At 38.0% G+C, this 19,764-nt stretch overlaps 1 protein-coding gene across 1 annotated transcript in view; it reads left to right on the top strand.

The window, feature by feature from the left end:
- STK26 (serine/threonine kinase 26) overlaps window positions 1–19,764 on the top strand; it is a 66,293-nt gene that overhangs the window by 25,152 nt on the left and 21,377 nt on the right. Inside the window, exon 2 of the mRNA XM_061408324.1 lies at window positions 18,827–19,057. Coding sequence (XP_061264308.1) covers window positions 18,827–19,057 — 231 coding nt within the window. The remainder of the gene's footprint in view (window positions 1–18,826; window positions 19,058–19,764) is intronic.

Consider the following 19,764-nt stretch of genomic DNA (forward strand, 5'->3'; position numbering starts at 1 on the left):
TAGACTATGCTCCATTTAAAGTTAATACAAAATAATGGCTATAATTCCCTGCACTATACTGTATATATTGTTGCTTAAGCATAGTAGTTTGTACTTATTAATCCCCTACCCTTATCTTGCCCGTTCCAAGCCCGTCTCCTCACTGTTTGTTCTCTATATCTTTGAGTCTGTTTCTGTTTTGTTATATATGTTGATTTGTTTTATATTTTAGATTTCACATATAAGTGATAACTTTAATACACTATTTATCTTTCTCTGACTTATTTCACTAAGCATTATACCTTCCCGGTTCATCCATGTTGCTGCAAATGGAAAAGCTTCACTCTTTTTGATGGCTGAGTAATATTCCATTGTATACATATACCACTTCTTCTTTATCTATTGATGGACACGGGTTGTTTCCATATTTTGGCTATTTTAAATAAAGCTGCTGTGAACTATGGGGTACACATATCTTTTTTCAGTTGATGTTTTCATTATCTTTGGATATATACTCGAGTGGGATTGCTAGATCATATGGTAGTTCTAGTTTTAGTTTTTTGAAGAACCTCCATACTGTTTACACAATGGCTGCACCAGTTTACATTCCCATCACCATTGTACAAGGGTTCCATTTTCTCAACATCCTGCCCAACATTTGTTATTTGTGGGTTTTTTGATGGTAGCCATTCTGACAGGTGTGAGGTAATATCTCATTGTGGTTTTGATTTGCATTTCTCAGATGATTAGTGATGCTGAGCATCTTTTCATGTACCTGTTGGCCATCTGTATGTCTTCTTTGGAAAAATGTATATTCAGATCCTCTCCCTATTTTTAAATTAAATTGTTTGCTTCTTTTATATTGAGTTGATGAGCTGTTGATATATTTTGGATACCAACCCCTTATCAGGTATATCATTTACAGATATTTTCTCCCACTTAGTAGATCGCCTTTTTGTTTTGTCAGTGGTTTCCCTTGCTGTGCTAAAGCTTTAAATTTAATTATGTCCTGTTTATTTATTTTTTTGCTTTTATTGTCTTTGCCTGAGGAGACAGATCTAAAAACAACTATTGCTACATTTGTGTGAAAGAGTTATCTGCTATATTTTCTTCTGCAAGTTTTATAGTTTCCAGTCTTATATTTAGGTACTTAATACATTTTGAGGTTTTCTTTGTGTGTGGTATGAGAAAATGTTCTAATTTCATTCTTTTTTTTAAATTTATTTATTTATTAAGAGAAAGATAATTGCTTTACAGAATTTTGTTGTTTTCTGTCAAACCTCAACATCAATCAGCCATAGGTATACATATATTCCTTCCCTTTTGAACCTCCTTCCCATCTCCCTCCCCACCCCACCCCTATAGGTTAATACAGAACCCCTATTTGAGTTTCCTGAGACATACAACAAATTCCCATTGGCTATCTATTTTACATATGGTAATATAATTTCCATGTTACTCTCTCCGTGCATCTCACCCTCTCCTCCCCTCTCCCCATGTCCATAAAGTCTATTTTCTATGTCTGTTTCTACATTGCTGCCCTGCAAATAAATTCTTCAGTACCATTTTTCTGGGCTTCCCTAATAGCTCAGTTGGTAAAGAATCCACCTGCAGGAGACCCTGGTTCAATTCCTGGGTTGGGAAGATCCACTGGAGAAGGGATAGGCTACCACCCACTCTATTATTCTTGGGCTTCCCTTGTGGCTCAGCTGGTAAAGAATCCACCTGCAATGCAGGAGACCTGGGTTTGATCCCTGGGTTGGGAAGATCCCCAGAGAAGGGAAAAGCTACCCACTCCAGTATTCTGGCCTGGAGAATTCCATGGACTGTAAAGTCCATGGGGTCGCAAAGAGTCAGACATGACTGACTTTCACTTTCACTTTCATCGTTTTTCTAGATTCCATATATATACGTTGCTGCTACTGCTAAGTCACTTCAATCGTGTCCGACTCTGTGCGACCCCATAGACGGACTCCCACCAGGCTCCCCCGTCCCTGGGATTCTCCAGGCAAGAACACTGGAGTGGGTTGCCATTTCCTTCACCAATGCGTGAAAGTGAAGTCACTCAGTCGTGTCCGACTCTTAGCGACCTTATGGACGGCAGCCTACCAGGCTCCTCCGGTCCATGGGATTTTCCAGGCAAGAGTACTGGAGTGGGGTACCATTGCCTTCTCCAATATATGTGTTAGTATATGATATTTATCTTTCTCTCTCTGACTTACTTCATTCTGTGTAATAGGCTCTAGGTTCATCCACCTCAATAGAACTGACTTAAATGTGTTCCTTTTTATGGCTGAGTAATATTCCATTGTGTATATGTACCACAACTTCTTTATCCATTCATCTGTAAATGGGCATCTAGGTTGCTTCCATGTTCTGCTGCTGCTGCTGCTAAGTCGCTTCAGTCATGTCCGACTCTGTGCGACCCCATAGAAGGCAGCCCACCAGGCTCCCCTGTCCCTGGGATTCTCCAGGCAAGAACACTGGAGTGGGTTGACTATGCCTTCTCCAGCTTCCATGTTCTAGCTATTGTAAATAGTGCTGCAGTTAACAATGGGGTACATGTATCTTCTTCAATTTTGGTTTCCTCAGGGTATATGCCTAGGAGTGGGATTGCTGGGTCATATGGTGGGTTTTGTGATCATGTATGGGTGTGAGAGTTGGACTGTGAAGAAGGCTGAGCACTGAAGAATTTATGCTTTTGAACTGTGGTGTTGGAGAAGACTCTTGAGAGTCCTTGGACTGAAAGGAGATCCAACCAGTCCATTCTGAAGGAGATCCGCCCTGGGATTTCTTTGGAAGAATGATGCTAAAGCTGAAACTCCAGTACTTTGGCCACCTCATGTGAAGAGTTGACTCATTGGAAAAGACTCTGATGCTGGGAGGGATTGGGGGCAGGAGGAGAAGGGGATGACAGAGGATGAGATGGCTGGATGGCATCACTGACTCGATGGACATGAGTCTGAGTGAACTCTAGGAGTTGGTGATGGACAGGGAGGCCTGGCGTGCTGCGATTCATGGGGTCGCAAAGAGTCAGACACGACTGAGCGACTGAACTGAACTGAACTGATGGTGGGTTTCCTCCTAGTTTTTTAAGGAATCTCCCTACATACCATCTTCTATAGTGGCTGTATCAATTTACATTCCCACCAACAGTGTAAGAGCGTTCCCTTTTCACCACACCCTCTCTAGCATTTATTGTTTGTAGACTTTTTAATGATGCCCATTCTAACTGGTGTGAGATGATATCTCACTGTAGTTTTGATTTGCATTTCTCTAATAATGAGCGATGTGAGCATCTTTTCATATGTTTGTTAGCCATCTGTATGTCTTCTTTGGAGAAATGTCTGTTTAGGTCTTTTTCCCACTTTTTGATTGGGTTGTTTGTTTTTCTGGTATTGAGCTGTATGAGCTGCTTGTATATTTTGGAAATTAATCCTTTGTAAGTTGTTTCATTTGCTATTATTTTCTCCCATTCTGAGGGTTTTCTTTTCACCTTGCTTATAGTTTCCTTTGCTGTGTAAAAGCTTTCAAGTTTAATTGGGTCCCACTTGTTTACTTTTGTTTTTATTTCCATTACACTAGGAGATGGGTCATAGAGGATTTGATTTATGTCATCAAGTGCTCAGCCTATGTTTTCCTCTAATGAGCATTTTATAGTTTCTGTTCTTACATTTAGGTCTTTAATCCATTTTGAGTTTATCTTTGTGTATGGTGTTAGGAAGTGTTTTAATTTCATTCTTTTACATGTAGCTGTTCAATTTTCCCAGCACCATTTATTGAAGAGGCTGTCTTTGCCCATTGTATATTCTTACCTCCTTTGTCAAAAATAAGGTACGTGTAGGTGCATGGGTTTATTTCTGGGCTTTCTATCTTGTTCCATTGGTCTGTATTTCTGTTTTTGTGCCAGTACCATACTGTCTTGATGACTGTAGCTTTGCAGTATAATCTGAAGTCAGGAAGGTTGATTCCTGCAGCTCCATTCTTCTTTTTCAAGACTGCTTTGGCTATTCAGTGTCTTTTGTGTTTCCATATGAATTGTGAAATTTTTTCTTCTAGTTCTGTGAAAAGTGCCATTGGTAATTTGATGGGGATCACATTAAGTCTGTAGATTTCATTTGGTAGTATAGTTATTTTCACAGTATTGATTCTGCCTACCCAGGAACATGGAATCTCTCTCCATCTGTTTATGTCATCTTTGATTTCTTTCATTAGTGTCTTATAATTTTCTGTGTACAGATCTTTCATCTCCTTAGGTAAGTTTATTCCTAGATATTTAATTCTTTTTGTTCCAGTGGTGAATGGGATTAATTCCTTAATTTCTCTTTCTGATTTTTCATTGTTAGTATATAGAAATGCAAGTGATTTCTGTGTGTTGATTTTGTATCCTGCAACTTTGCTAAATTCACTGATTAGCTCTAGTAATTTTCTGATAGTTATCTTTAGGGTTTTCTATGTACAATATCATGTCATCTGCAAACAGTGAGAGCTTTACTTCTTCTTCTCCAAACTGGATTCCTTTAATTTATTTTTCTTCTCTTATTGCTGTAGCTAGGACTTCCAAAACTATGTTGAGTAATAGTAGTGAAAATGGACACCCTTGTCTTGTTCCTGATCTTAGGGGAAATGCTTTCTGTTTTTCACCATTGAGAATAATGTTTGCTGTAGGCTTATCATATGTGGGTTTTACTATGTTGAGGTAGGTTCCTTCTATGCCCATTTTCTGAAGAGTTTTAATCATAAATGGGTGCTGAATTTTGTCAAAGACTTTTTTTTTAACATCTATTGAGATTATCATATGTTTTTATCTCAATTTGTTAATATAGTGTATCACATTGATTCATTTCCATATATTGAAGAATCCTTGCATTCCTGGGATAAACCCAACTTGATCATGGTGTATGAGCTTTTTAATGTGTTGTTGAATTCTGTTTGCTAAAATTTTGTTGAAGATTTTTGCATCTGTGTTTATCAGTGATATTGGCTTGTAGTTCTATTTTTTTGTGTTGTCTTTGTATGGTTTTGGTATCAGGATCATGGTGGCCTCATAGAATGACTCTGGAAGTGTTCCTTCCTCTGCAATTTTGGAAAGAGTTTTAGAAAGATAGGCATTAGCTCTTCTCTAAATGTTTGATAGAATTCTCCTGTGAAGCCATCTAGTCCTGGGCTTTTGTTTTTTGGGAGATTTTTGATCACAGCTTCAATTTCAGTGCTTGTAATTGGGTCGTTCATAATTTCTATTTCTTCCTGGTTCAGTCTTGGAAGATTGAACTAAGAATCTGTTCATTTCTTCCAGGTTATCCATTTTATGGCCATATAGTTGTTCATAATAGTCTTATATAATCCTTTGTATTTCTGCATTGTCTGTTGTAACCTCTCCTTTTTCATTTCTAATTTTGTTGCTTTGATTATTCTCTTTTTTTCTTGATGAATCTGGCTAAAGGCTTGTCAATTTTGTTTATTGTCTCAAAGAACCAGCTTTTAGTTTTATTAATCTTTACTATTGTTTCTTTCATTTCTTTTTCATTTATTTCTGCTTGGATCTTTATGATTTCTTTCCATCCACTAATTTTGTTTTTTTTGTTTTGTTTTGTTTTTCTTTTTCCAGTTGTTTTAGGTGTAAAGTTAGTTTATTTGATGTTTCTCTTGTTTCTTGAGGTAGGATTGTATTGCTATAAACTTCCCTCTTACAACTGCTTTTACTGCATCCCATAGGTTTTGGGTTGTCATGTTTTCATTGTCATTTGTTTATAAAATTTTTTGATTTCCCTTTTGATTTTTCAGTAACCTGTTGGTTATTTAGAAATGTATTATTTAATCTACATGTGCTTGTGTTTCTTACAGTTTTTTTTTTTTCTTGTAATTGATATCTAGTCTCATAGTGTTATGGTCGGAGAAGATGCTTGATATAATTTCAATTTTCTTAAATTTACTGAAGTTTGATTTGTGACCCAAGATGTGGTCTAGCCTGAAGAATGTTCCATGTGCACTTGAGAAGATGTATTCTTCTGCATTTGGATGGAATGTCCTGAAGATATCAGTGAAATCCTTCTCATGTACCATTTAAGACTTGTGTTTCCGTATTAATTTTCTGTTTTGATGATCTGTCCATTGGTGTGAGTGGGGTGTTAAAATCTCATACTATTATTTTATTACTGTCAGTTTGTCCTTTTATGTCTGATAGTGTTTGTCTTATGTATTGAGGTGCTCCTATGTTGGATGCATATATATCTATAATTGTTATGTCTTCCTCTTGGATTGATCCTTTGATCATTATGTAGTGTCCTTCCTTATCTATTGTAATATTCTTTATTTTAAGGTCTATTTTGTCTGATATGAGGATTGATACTCCAGGTTTCTTTTGCTTCCCATTTGCATGGAATATATTTTTCCATGCTCTCACTTTCAGTCTGTATGTGTCTTGAGGTCCTGAAGTGGGTTTCTTGTAGACAGCATATATATGGGTCTTGTTTTTGTATCCATTCAGCCAGTTTGTGTCTTTTGGCACATTTAATCCATTTACATTTAAAGTATTTTAATAAAATATTTGGATCTTTTAGTAATACAGTCCAGAAATCTCTGCTCCCGTGGTTTGTAGACATTATGGAAATCAATTGCTTTTTATAGCAGTTCTCAAAGTATATTTGTTTCAGTTATAGGTCCCCGTTTCATAGCTTTTTTTTTTTTAATGTGTGTATGTTATGTACAGTTATTTCTTATTCTGATGATTTAAACTTCTTCACCTAAAGATAACTTTCAAAGTATTGTTTCTTCATTGTACTCTGGTATGTTAGAATTCCTCAGGTTCACCTTATCCTGCTGTTTGAGAAAATATTAAATTTGTGCATTGAAAAAAAAAAATAAAGTAATTATTGGTATATATGTTCCTATTGCCATTTTCTTAATTGTTTGGGGTTTGATTTTGTAGATCTTTTTCTTCGGTTGTATTTCTTGACTATATAAGTCTTGATAACATTTGTTGTAAAGCTGGTTTGGTGGTACTGAATTCTCTTAACTTTGGCTTGTCTGAAAAGCTTTTGATTTCTCTATCAATTTTGAATGAGATCCTTGCTGGGTATAGTAATCTTTGTTGTAGATTTTCCCCTTTCATTACTTTAAATATATCCTGCTATTCCCTTCTGGCCTGTAGAGTTTCTGCTGAAAGATCAGCTATTAGCTATTAAACGTATGGTCTTTCCCTTGTATGTTACTTGTTGCTTTTTCCTTGCTGCTTTTAATATTTTTTCTTTGTGTTTAATCTTTGTTAGTTTGAATAGTATGTGTCTTGGTGTGTTTCTCCTTTGGTTTATCCTATATAGGACTCTTTTCACTTCTTGGACTTGATTGACTATTTCCTTTTCCATGTTGGGGAAATTTGCAACTATAATCTCTTCAAAAATTTTCTCATACCCTTTCTTTTTCTCCTCTTCTTCTGGGACCCCTATAATTCGAATGTTGGTGTGTTTGATATGGTCCCAGAGGTCTCTGAGACTATCCTCAGTTCTTTTAATTCTTTTTACTTTATTCTGCTCTTCAGAAATTATTTCCACCATTTTATCTTCCAGCTCACTGATTTGTTCTTCTGCTTCAGATATTCTGCTATTGATTCCTTCTAGAGTATTTTTAATTTCAGTAATTGTGTTGTTTTTCTCTGTATGTTTATTCTTTAATTCTTTTAGGTCTTTGTTAATTGATACTTGCATTTTCTCCATTCTGTTTTCAAGGTTTTTGATCATCTTTACTATCATTATTCTGAATTCTTTTTCAGGTAGTTTGCCTATTTCCTCTTCATTTATTTGGACTTCTGTGTTTCTAGTTTGTTCCTTCATTTGTGCAGTATTTCTCTGCTTTTTCATTATTTATTTTTAAACTTCTTGTGTTTGAGGTCTCCTTTTTCCAGGCTTCAAGGCTGAATTCTTTCATTTTGGTTTCTGCCCTCCTAAGACTGGTGCAGTGGTTTGTGTAAGCTTCATATAGGGTGAGATTTGTGCTGAGTTTTCTTTTGCTTTTTCCTGTAATGGGCAAGCCTGAGTGAGGTGGTAATCCTGTCTTCTGATGATTTGGTTTGTATTTTTGTTTTGTTTTTGTTTGGATGAGGCATCCTGCTACTGGTGCTACTGGTGGTGCTACTGGTGTATTCAAGTGGTTTCCTTAGTGTGAGTTCTCACTATTTGATACTCCCTAGGGTTAGTTCTATGGTAGTATAGGGTCTTGGAGTCAGTGCTCCCACTCCAAAGGCTTGATCTCTGGTCAAAAACAAAGGTTCCACAAGTGGTTTGTTATGGAATTAAGTGAGATTAAAACCAATACCCAAAAACGAACAACCAAAGACAAACCCCAAACAAATGGCAGTTACAAAATCAGGCAAATAATAATTAAAATAATGGAGTATACACATATACACCAATGAGCAAAGTCAAAACAGTCCAACAAAAATAAAGTAAAATAGATTGACCTGGTGAACAAAGGAAACCAAAAATTATATCTGCCAGTTAAGAACAAAAGTAACTACAGCACAAACTGAAAAACAAAACTAAAGCAAGATGCCCAGTAGGGAATAAAGCAATGAAAGCAAAACTAACAAATATGTTGAGAGGAAAGGAAAGAAAGGAAGAATAGATATTCAAAGTTAAATAGAGGTAGGTAAAGAAGATTTATATACACTAAAGATTAACTGGAAGGGGAAAAGAACAATAGGAAAAGCAAACAAAGGAATAAATATAAAAATAATAATAGGTTTAAAAAAATTAAAATTAAAAAAAGAAAAGAGGCAGAGGTTTGTAACAACAATAAAAAGTGTGATTAAAAAAAAACTCAAAAGCTTAATTAGATTTCATAGTGCCAATAAAATCAACAACTACAACAGAGGGAGGAAAAAAGAAAAAATATCCAAAAGAAACTAGAGAACAGGTAAAAAACATAAGAATAATAAATATTTTTCTTGAGTCACTGCTGTCAGGGTCCTTTCCCTCACTGGGAGTCACAGTCCACCTCACCTCCCTAGAATGCCCTCCAACACTGTGCTGGTCTCTGGACTTGCTGTGGGGGCAGCTCAGATTCTAGTCTGGTCCAACTCCTGTGTGTTCGTGCCTCCAATGTCCACAGCTATCAGCACTAATGCATTTTCTTTTGGGGGAGCTCTGTGTCTTTTTATATATTCTGTAGACACAGAGTCTGCCTAGTTGATCGTGTGGATTTAATCTGCAGCTTGTACAGCTGGTGGGAAGGTTTTGGGTCTTCTTCCTTAGCCACACTGCCCCTGGGTTTCAATTGTGGTTTTATTTCCTCCTGTGCATGTGAGTCATCCACTGGGGTTTGCTCCTGAGGCTGCCCTGGAGGACTTCGGTCTGCCCCAATGAGGGCCAGTTGCAGAGGTGGTGCAGCTGCTTGGGTCTCAGGAATCTGGCAGCACTGGGTACTCAGGGGAGTTGGCAGCTAGGGCAGCAGGAAATCTAGTGCTCTAGAAGAGTATGGCAACCAGTATTGGCCGGTACACTCCAGTCTTCTTGCCTGGAGAACCCCCTTGACAGATTAACCTGGCCGGCCACAGTCCACATGGTCTCAAAGAGTTGAACATGACAGAAGTGACCCTGGGTGCATAGACGCAAGACATTTTTTTGCCTGTGGCAGCTCTTCCCCAGTGAAGGTTGAGTGTGAATGTGGCTCAGCTGCTTGGGTTGTGGGGACCCTGGTGGCACCAAGTGTGCAGGGACACAGACTGTCTCAGCCACAGGAATTATGGTCCTATGAGAGTCTTTTTGAGCCTCTGGCAGCTGGCGATCAGCAGGCCTCTGGCTAGTCTTACTCCATAGCTCTGCCCATTCAGGCACTTAGAGGGCTCCCTTGCCTGGGGTCCTTCTCTGTTGTTTGGCCTGTCAGGCACATAGAGGGGCCCCCCTGGCTGGGGCCCGACTCTGTAGATCAGTGCATCAGGCACTTAAAGGGGCACCCTGGGTGGGGTCCTACTCTGTACTTGCGCGCATCAGTCACTTAAAGGGGCACTCTGCGTGGGGTCCTACTCTGTAGTTCTGTGTATCAGATGCTTGATGGGCCAGCCTCTCTATTGTTAAGCCGCCGATGCTGGCATGTGGGGAAAGAGAGGCTATGGTGATGGCTCCACCCCCTACATGTGACTCAGCAGTATCACCTTGTTTCCATGGCTGCCTGGCTTTCCTCCATAGGCATTTCCCACCACAGTCTCCTCCCTCATATCCCATCAGTCCGTCTCTCCACAGTCAGCAGGAGCCCTCACCCTGGGATTGTTCCACAGTCCCTAAGCTCCAGCTCCCAGCTGCTGCGGCTTCTAGGGGACCTGCATCCCTGTCCAGGGTGCAGGGTACGTGTGGCTGCAGCAAGGACTGTCTAATTCTCATTCCATTTAGGCTGACAAAGATCAGCTGTTTCACTCTCAGCCTTAAGTGTTTCTCCTCTGACTCAGACAATTTCCCTGATGTGGGGATTGGACTTCTGCTTCAGTTCCTACACCCGCCAAGGGTAGGTCCAGTCTTACTAACACTCCTGTTTCCCCCCCTAGTTCCTTCATCCTACAGAGTTTTGCATGGTTCTATATATTCTTTTCCACTGGTCAGGTACTCCTGTCTGCTCTCAGCTGGTGTTCTGCATGCACTTCGGTGTCTGAAGATATATTCCTGATGTATCAGTGGAGAGACATGTACTCCACATCCACCTACTTCTCTGCCATCTTGTCCTCCTAATTTCATTGTTTTACATGTAACTGTCCAATTTCCCCAGCACCACTTATTGAAGGGACTGTCTTTTCTCCATTGTATATTTTTGCCTCTTTTGGCATAGATTAATTGACCATAAATGTGGAAGCCTATTTCTGAGCCCTCTATTCTGTTCCATTGATCTGTGTGTCTGATTTTGTGCCAGGACCAAACTGGTTTGATTACTATAGACTTGTAGTAGTTTGAAGTCAGGTAGCATACCTCCAGCTTTGTTATTTTTTCTCAAGATTGCCTTGGCTATTCAGGGTCTTTCATGGTTCCAAGTAAAGTTTACAATATTTGTTTTAGTTCTATAAAAAAAGTCATGGATATTTTGATAGGGATTGTATTAAATCTGTAGATTGCTTTTGGTACTATAGACATTTTTAATAATATCAATTCTTCCATCACACAAACATGAAAGATAACTTTCCATTTGTTTGTATCATCTTCAGTTTCCTTTGTCAGTGTTCTATAGTTTTAAGAGTATATAAGTTTCACCTCCTTGGTTAAATTTATTCTGGGATATTTTATTCTTTTGCTGCAACTGTAAATGGTATTTTAAAATTTCTTTTTTGATAGTTCATCAGTAGTGTAATATAATTATGACAGATTTACATTGTTGTACAGCAGAAACCAAGACAATATTGTAAAGCAATTTTCCACCAATTAAAAAATAAAATCAGTTAAAAAATGAAAACAACAGTCTCTGGAAAAAAAGAAAAAAAATGAAATCAACAGATTTCTGTATATAATCTTGTATCCTGTAACTTTACTGTGTTATTCTCTTTTTTTGGTGGAGACTTTAGCGTTTTCTATATAAAGTATCATGTCATTTGCAAATAGTAACAGTTTTACTTCTTTCCTTCCAGTTTAGATGTCTTTTATTTCTTTTTAGCGTTTTCTATATAAAGTATCATGTCATTTGCAAATAGTAACAGTTTTACTTCTTTCCTTCCAGTTTAGATGTCTTTTATTTCTTTTTCTTATTTGATTGCTGTGGCTAGGATGTCCAATATGATGTTAGATAGAAGTGGTGAGAGTGAATATCCTAGCTAGTTGGATGGCATCACTGACTTGATGGACATGAGTTTGAGCAAGCTCTAGGAGTTGCTGATGGACAGGGAAGCCTGGCGTGCTGCAGTCTATGGGGGTTGCAAAGAATCGGACACGACTGAGCAACTGAACTGAATTGATTGCTGATTCTGGAGGAAAAATTTTGAACCTTTTATCATTGAGTATGATTTTAGCCATGAGCTTGTCATAAATAACCCTTATTATGTTGATATATGTTCCCTCTGTACCACCTTTGATGAGAGTTTTTATCGTGAATGGATGTTGAACTTTGTCAAAAGCTTTCTCTGCATCTGTTGAGATGATCATGTGATTTTTATCATTCCTACTGTTAATGTGGTATATTAAGTGATGGATTTGTGACTGTTGAACCAATCTTGCATCACTGGAATAAATCCTACTTGATCGTGGTGTATGAAATTTGCTAATATTTTGTTGAGGATTTTTAAATCTATATTCATCAAAGATATTGGCCTGAAATTTTATTTTCTTACAGTGTATTTGTCTGATTTTGGTATTACAGTAGTGGTGACCTTACAGAATGAATTTAGGGGTGTTCCATTCTCTTCAGATTTTTGGAATAGTTTGAGGACAGGCATTAGCTCTTCTTTATATGTTTGGTTGAATTCCCCTGTGAAGCCATCCAGTCCTGGATTTTTGTTTGCTGGGAGTTTTTATTATTATTACAAATTCAGTTTCACTAGTGGTAATCAGTCTATTATCTATTTCTTCTTAATTCAGTCTTTGCAGGTTTCATATTTCTAGAAATTTGTCCATTTCTTCTAGGTATCCAATTTATTGGCATATAATTGTTTGTAGTACTCTCTTCAAGATTTTTTTGTATCTTTGTGATATTGATTGTAATTTCTCCTCTTTCATTTCTTATTTGTTCTTTTGGATCCTCTTTCTTCTTGGTGAGCCAGTTTAGAGGTTTTCAGTTTTGTTTATGCTTTCAAAAAACAAGTCCTGGTTTCATTGATTTTTTTTCTATTGTTCTTTAGCCTCTATTTATTTCTTCTCTGATCTTTATTATTTCCTTCCTTCTGGTGACTCTTGGCTTTATTCTTTTTCTGTTTCTTTAGACAGTAGGTTAGTCTGTTTGAGATTTTTTTCTTGAGGGAGGCCTGTATCACTGTAAACTTCCCTCTTAGATCTGCATTTGCTGCTTCCCATAGATTTTTGAAAGTTGCGTTTCCATTTTCATTTATCTTGAAGTATTTTCTGATTTCCTTTTTGATTTCTTCATTGATCCATTGGTCTTTTAATAGTTTATTGTTTAGTCTCCACCTGTTTGTGCTTTTCCCATTTTTCTTTTGTAGGTCATTCCTAGTTTTATACCACTGTAATTGGGAAAAAATGCTTGATGTAATTTCTCTTAAATTTGTTGAGAGACTTGCTTGTGGCCTTGTGAGCTATCCTGGAGAATGTTTCCTGTACACTTGAAAAGAATGTGTTTTCTGCTGTTTGAGGATGGAATGTCCTATAAGTCTCAATACCTATTAAATCCAGCTTGTCTATTGTGTCATTTAAGACCATTGTTGCCTTATTGATTTTTTGTCTGGGTGATATGTTCATTGATGTAAGTGTGGTGTCAGAAGTTCCCTACTATTGTTGTATTATTGTCAGTTTCTCCTTTTAAGTCTTAATATTTGCTTTATATTATTTAAGTTCTCCTGTATTGGTTACATATATCTAAATGAATATAATATCTTCTTGTATTGATCTATTTATCATTATATAATGCCCTTCTTTGTCTTTTGTTATAGGCTTTGTTTTAAAGTTGATTTTTCTGATATGAGTATTGCTATCCTTCCTTTCTTGTCATTTCCGTTTGCATGAAATATCTTTTTCTACTCTCTCACTTTCAATCTGTGTGTGTCTTTAGCTCTGAGGTGAGTCTCTTGTATAGCATATATATGGGTCTCATTATCTTATCCAGTCAGCTCTCTGTGTCTTTTTGTTTTTACTGGCGTATGGTTGATTTACAGTGTTGTATTAGTTTCTGCTGTACAGCAAAGTGAATTAGTTATATATAAATATATACCCACTCTAGATTTTTTCCTATATAGGTCATTACAGAGTATTGAGAAGAGTTCCCTGTGCTATACAGTAGGCACCCTATGTGATTGGAGCATTTATTCCATTGGCATTTAAAGTAATTATTTATAGGTATGTCGGTATTGCCATTTTATTACTTCTTTTCCAGTTGTTTTTGTAGTTATCTGTTCATTTCTTCTGTTTCTTCCCTTGTTGATTGATGATGTTCTTTAGTGGTATGGTCCTTTCTTTTTAGTTTTTTTTTTTTTTAATCTGTGGCAGATTTTTGATAGGCGGTTACCATCAGGTTCCTATATGTTGACCTATAATGTACTTGTTTTAAACTGGTAGTCATATAAGTTCAACCACATTCTAAAATATCTACATTTTAAAATCCTATTCCCCTAACATCTCTGTCTCTATAAAGTTGCTTCTGTGAGAGCATCCCTATGCAGTCTACGTGTACCCAGTGGCTTTGGTGGGAGAGATGAATCTGACGTGAGCGGGAGTCACACCTTCGCCCAGGGTGTGCTGGCAGCTATCACCATGGTAGAAGGTGGGGCTAGAGATGGAATGGCTAGAGCCAGGGCTTCTCCTGTGCTCAATGGCCATCACCACCCCATTGGGGGCAGTTGGTGCCCAAGGTACTGGAGCAGAAGCCCTGAGGATCAGGTCCTAGCTGGTTCCATTTCAAGTGTGTGCATCCCCCCGGGCAGTGGCACCTCTGCCCTAGTGGAGAGCAGCGCTGAACAACAGGGACTAGCAGAGGACTGTGGGACAGGCCAGGGTAAGTGCTGAGACCGTCCTAGCAAGTTAGTCAGAGCCCCAGGCAATCTTCAGGCTGTTTCCTCGTGTGCATGCTGGTAATAGCTTCCTTCTCCCTGTTCAGAGGCAGGGATGTGTCCAAGGCAGCTTCCTTTTCTCTAAGAGTGAGCACTCTTCTTGGCGGTGGCAGCCCTTGCAGCAGTGCACTGCACTGGAGCAAGAGAAGCTGGAGTGGGAACCCGGCCAGTCTGGGGAACAGGCTGTGGCAGTTGCGGGAAACCAGCCAGAACCCCAGGTAGTTTTCAGTCTGTTTCCTCTGCCTGGTTCCATGAGAGTAAGCAAGTGTGTGCATGTGCTTCATGAGCAGAGTGTTGGTTTGGTTTCTTACAGCCCTCTGCTAAGTCCCAGTGGTTTTCAAACCAGCTAAGGGGGCTGTCTTCCCAGAGTCATGCCCAACAGGTATCTTTAACCCATCATTCCCCAGGGAGGATCCCTGAGACTGTGAAATCCCCCTCCTCTTGTGTGTCCCGTACTAGAGGCACTTGTCCTGGCCAGATTGCATTTCCTCCCTTCCTACCCAACTCTGTGCATTCTTTGTTTGTAACCTTGGTTGTAGAAGAGCCGTAAAGGTTCCAGATTGTTTTCAGCAAGAGTTGTTTCACGTGTAGATATCTTTCGATGTGTTGGTGGAAGAAGGTGAACTCAGAATCCTCATACTCTGCCATCTTGATCTCCCACCCATCTGCCCCTGACTTTCCATGAGAGACAAGATGATGATCCTCCATTTTTTCCCTTTGGACTTTCTAAGAATATTTCCATAGTAAAAGGCTGTTGTTATCATTGTTGTTTTAGTGGTGATCATACCCTCTAAGACTTTAGTTTGCAAAAATGTACCTATAGCTGAAGAGTTCAAATCCAAGCAAAGGACGGGTGATAAAGGTCAGGAATAACGAGAATGTCCTGAGGCGGATCTCTGAGGTTTTCATTTTCACAGACCCATTTTTGTGCAGCATGTATAAATCATCTAACATTAGTTGTTGAGTAAATGTGACATGAATTTAGCCATTCATCCTTTTTGCTGTTGCAGAACTTAGAGCTTCTTCCTGGGCTATGGCTTTGAGAAGCCAATGCAAACACAGATATTTCAATAATTCATTTGCAATAGAGATAGATTTAAACATTTTAATATTCTTAAAAGAATATTTGATTTGGGTTGAGAGGGAGCTGACTTGATTTTCTTAGAAGAGTGATGTGAATGATTGGGCAAACCAGCGTCTTTATAAGGTGGTTTTTAAATTACATTGCTTGGAGTGTTTACTATTTATTTACTTGACTTTTGCCCTTGCATGAAAAGCCGGAAGGAAATATGTCTTAATAAAGACTTAGTATACTTTGGTTTAAGAACCTGGTGACGTGGTGAATGGGGAATTAGGACTTAGGTATTGTCTATCCCAGATTTAGGAAGTCAGGGAGGTGAGGTTATAACTAGTGAAAACTTGTTTTCAAGATTCCCTTCACTCTGAAAGTTGGGGTTTTGCATGAGAAAACCCCCAAACAATAATATTTTAGTCCCCCAATGAAAGATTGGGAAATGCAAATGTTGTATGAATGATAGATCTTTCTCTTTTTCCAATTTTGTATTTCTTGATTTAAAATCTTAAATTACACTGATGAGTTAGGATTCACTTCAGAGCATGTTTAAAATTCAAAATGTGACTTGATTTTTAAGTCTTTGATTTACATACTTTCAGGAACCCATTTATTATAGAAAGCAAGAACAGCTGTGTTCTCCCTCGGGGTGGTTGTTTCAGTCAAATCCTTTTAAAACATGAATTAGGAAGATTAGGATTTAATCTTTGTTTCTTCCAACAACAAAAAAAATCTTATTATACAGTTAATATACCTCCTAGTCCAGAATGTGTTATCAGAAAGTACATATTGTCTACTTTTTCATCAACAGTATATTTATAACTTTTAGAGTATTTTGTAGTTACATCAGGAAACCTGAAAGATTTGCTCTATTTATTTTTCCAAATTCACTGAATTTAGGAAACTATAAGGTGATGAACCTATCACTGAGCTATTTGATGAGTATTTTTGCCACAAGCTACTAGAAAGAAAAGAACCATTACCAAAAGTAGGAAGAAGTAACTTGTGGGTTAGCTATTATGTGATAGTAATCACAATGTCTTGGTAAGAAATTAAGCACCAAGTTAATCAATAATGATGGTACTCAAGTTTTGTAGAAGGTATTATAACAAAATGTTGGCATTAAAGAAACACTTGCAATTTACGGAAGTCTAAACTATTTTTTAAGGCCCGTATGGGCAGCTGAAGAGGTATTTGTCCCACGTGCGTACTGGAGGTGGGTGGAGATAACAAGTAGCTTGCCATACCAGAGAGACTATGGCATACATGGAAAGTTGTCTTTTAAAAATGGAAAAAGTCCAATCAAGGAGAATGGGGAAGCTTGTAAATTAAGCAGGTCATGTGTAAACTGTCTTTTAGGCAGGTCGAAAAGAGAAAAATTGGTGAAATTCTTTAAAATCAGTCATAAGTTTTTCAGTTACTCAAAAGCGGGCAGTTTACTGGGTCTATTTGGTGATGATGGTACAATGAACTTGAGAGGAAAATAATGTTAATGATCTGTTTGTCTAATAAAAAAGATATTAGGGGATGATGCTAATAACTCTATAATTTGCCTTCTGAAATTGAAGACCAGGTTAAATTGTAATAAATGAACAAATAATCTAGGTGCAATTAACAAATTAAATATAGACAAGTTAGAACTATATAACATTCTTCTATATTTTGAAGGAATTCAAAGTAAAGTTTTAGATGTAGACTAATAAGGCAGTTAAGTATAAATTAGATTGACATGTACACACTACTATTATATTTAAAATAAAATGCCCTTCCATGAAAAAGTAAAATTAATTAATAACATGCCCTTTGGTTTGGAAATAAGGTTTGGAAATCCTTATTTCTACTTGATCAGCAGTATATATTCAGCAATATGAATTTAAGTAAGGTTAAGGGTTACCCATTGGAAAAGACTCTGATGCTGGGAGGGATTGGGGGCAGGAGGAAAAGGGGACGACAGAGGATGAGATGGTTGGATGGCATCACAGACTCGATGGACGTGAGTCTGAGTGAACTCCAGGAGTTGGTGATGGACAGGGAGGCCTGGCATGCTGCGATTCATGGGATCGCAAAGAGTTGGACACGACTGAGCGACTGAACTGAACTGAACTGACTGAAGGGTTATCCTGTGGGAGTCAAATTTGAAATAAAAATTGTGCACTATTAGATGTCGGATATTTCTGAGTCAGGGAAGGACAGTGAAGTTATAAAATCTAAGTCTTGCCAATATATTTGTTAACCTGAAGACTTATGCTTAATTCAGATTTTGCTGTAGAAAAATATTGACTTATTCTGGAATTTTATTTTCAGCCATTGATGAGAGCATTACATACAGATGAAAGTTGAAAGTGTTAGTTGCTCGGTCATATAGCCTACTCTGTATGACCCCATGGACCATAGCCCACCAGGCTTCTCTGTCCATGGGATGCTCCAGGCAAGAATGCTGAAGTAGGTAGCCATTCCCTTCTCCAGGGGATCTTCCTGAACCAGGAATTAAACCCAGGTCTCCTGTGTTGCAGGCAGATTCTTTACCAGCTGAGCCACACATATAGATATGATCCCAAATGAAGAAGAAGGAGGAAAAAAAAGACTTGTAGATTCTTGGGTCTTTTGTGTTCTGTGTTGTTTACATGGTGGTTTTCAAGTACAGGTGCTGTGATTGGGTTGTCCAAGTCGGAGAGTTTAAAGGTAATATTTTGCTGGTGGAATGTAAGAATTTTAATGACGCCCCTACCTACAGTAGGTTAGGTATTCTCTCACTATCACTACCATTGCACTAATGTGCAAATTGTATATAGTCAGCTGCTTTATTCTAAAAAGAGTCTGGCCCTTTGGCATGCGCCAGAGACAACATTTGCTGTATGAGATTGTTTCTGATAGCAGGATCAGCTAAGCCCATTTAATGTGGGTGATCCAATAGAATATGGACTACCCGTTTGGGTTACAGTTGTTCTAACAAAGCACATGTGGAGAGTCAAGGGAATTTGTATGCTTTCTTTTAGATAAATGTGGTACTGTCTTACATGATTTATTTTCCTTCATTTAAAACTTTGATACTAAATGTTTGTGTTCTTCCCTTTCTTTTCTCCCTGCCCCGTCAGAATAATATAGCTGATCCAGAAGAGCTCTTCACAAAATTAGAACGCATTGGAAAAGGCTCCTTTGGAGAAGTTTTCAAAGGAATTGATAACCGTAGCCAGCAAGTGGTTGCTATTAAAATCATAGACCTTGAGGAAGCCGAGGATGAAATTGAAGACATTCAGCAAGAAATAACGGTTTTGAGTCAGTGTGACAGCTCATATGTAACGAAATACTATGGATCATATTTAAAGGTAATGTGTGCACTGGATCATTTAGGTCATGAGGTACTTTCATTATGAGTCTTTCTTTTTTTAATTCTGTTTTTTGAAAGGCAGTGTCTTAAATTAGGATTTGGCAGCCTTCGGCCTTCAGGCAGAATCCAGCTCCATTTGTAGGGCCAAAATAGATTTAGATTTAGCAGCTGTGTCCTGAATGCATCCAGTATTCAGCTGCACCATTTTTCCACACCTGAACTTTTGGGTTGATGGGGGAGCAGAAAGGCAGCTGAGCCTTGACACATAACCTTTGTCAGGAAAGAGCTTTCTTCCTGGACTTTCACACATTATTCTCAATGGCCCAGTCTGTCTCAACCTCAGAATTGATGGCATATGTACTGTGAGTATGTCACTTGTTCCATTGAGTTATGGTGGTTATTTACACATCCTCCCTGTAGATTATGAGCTTCTTAATGTCAGGGAGTTTAGTTCAACCTGTTATGTTTTCATATCACATAGCACAGGGCATGGCACATCTTAAGCACATGATAAATACTTGTTGAAATATAATTAAATAGAATAATATCTAACCCCACCACCAAAAAAGTTGGATTCTTAGTTTCCAGGATTATAGAATTAACAGACACCTAAAGTTCCAGCAGATGGAGGTATTTCTGCATCACAGAAAACTCTTTGATGAGTTCTTGGGTTCCAGAGTTAGAGTCAAGATTTGTATCTATTGA

Source organism: Bos javanicus, chromosome X (assembly GCF_032452875.1).
Source record: "Bos javanicus breed banteng chromosome X, ARS-OSU_banteng_1.0, whole genome shotgun sequence".
Classification (NCBI taxonomy): domain Eukaryota; kingdom Metazoa; phylum Chordata; class Mammalia; order Artiodactyla; family Bovidae; genus Bos; species Bos javanicus.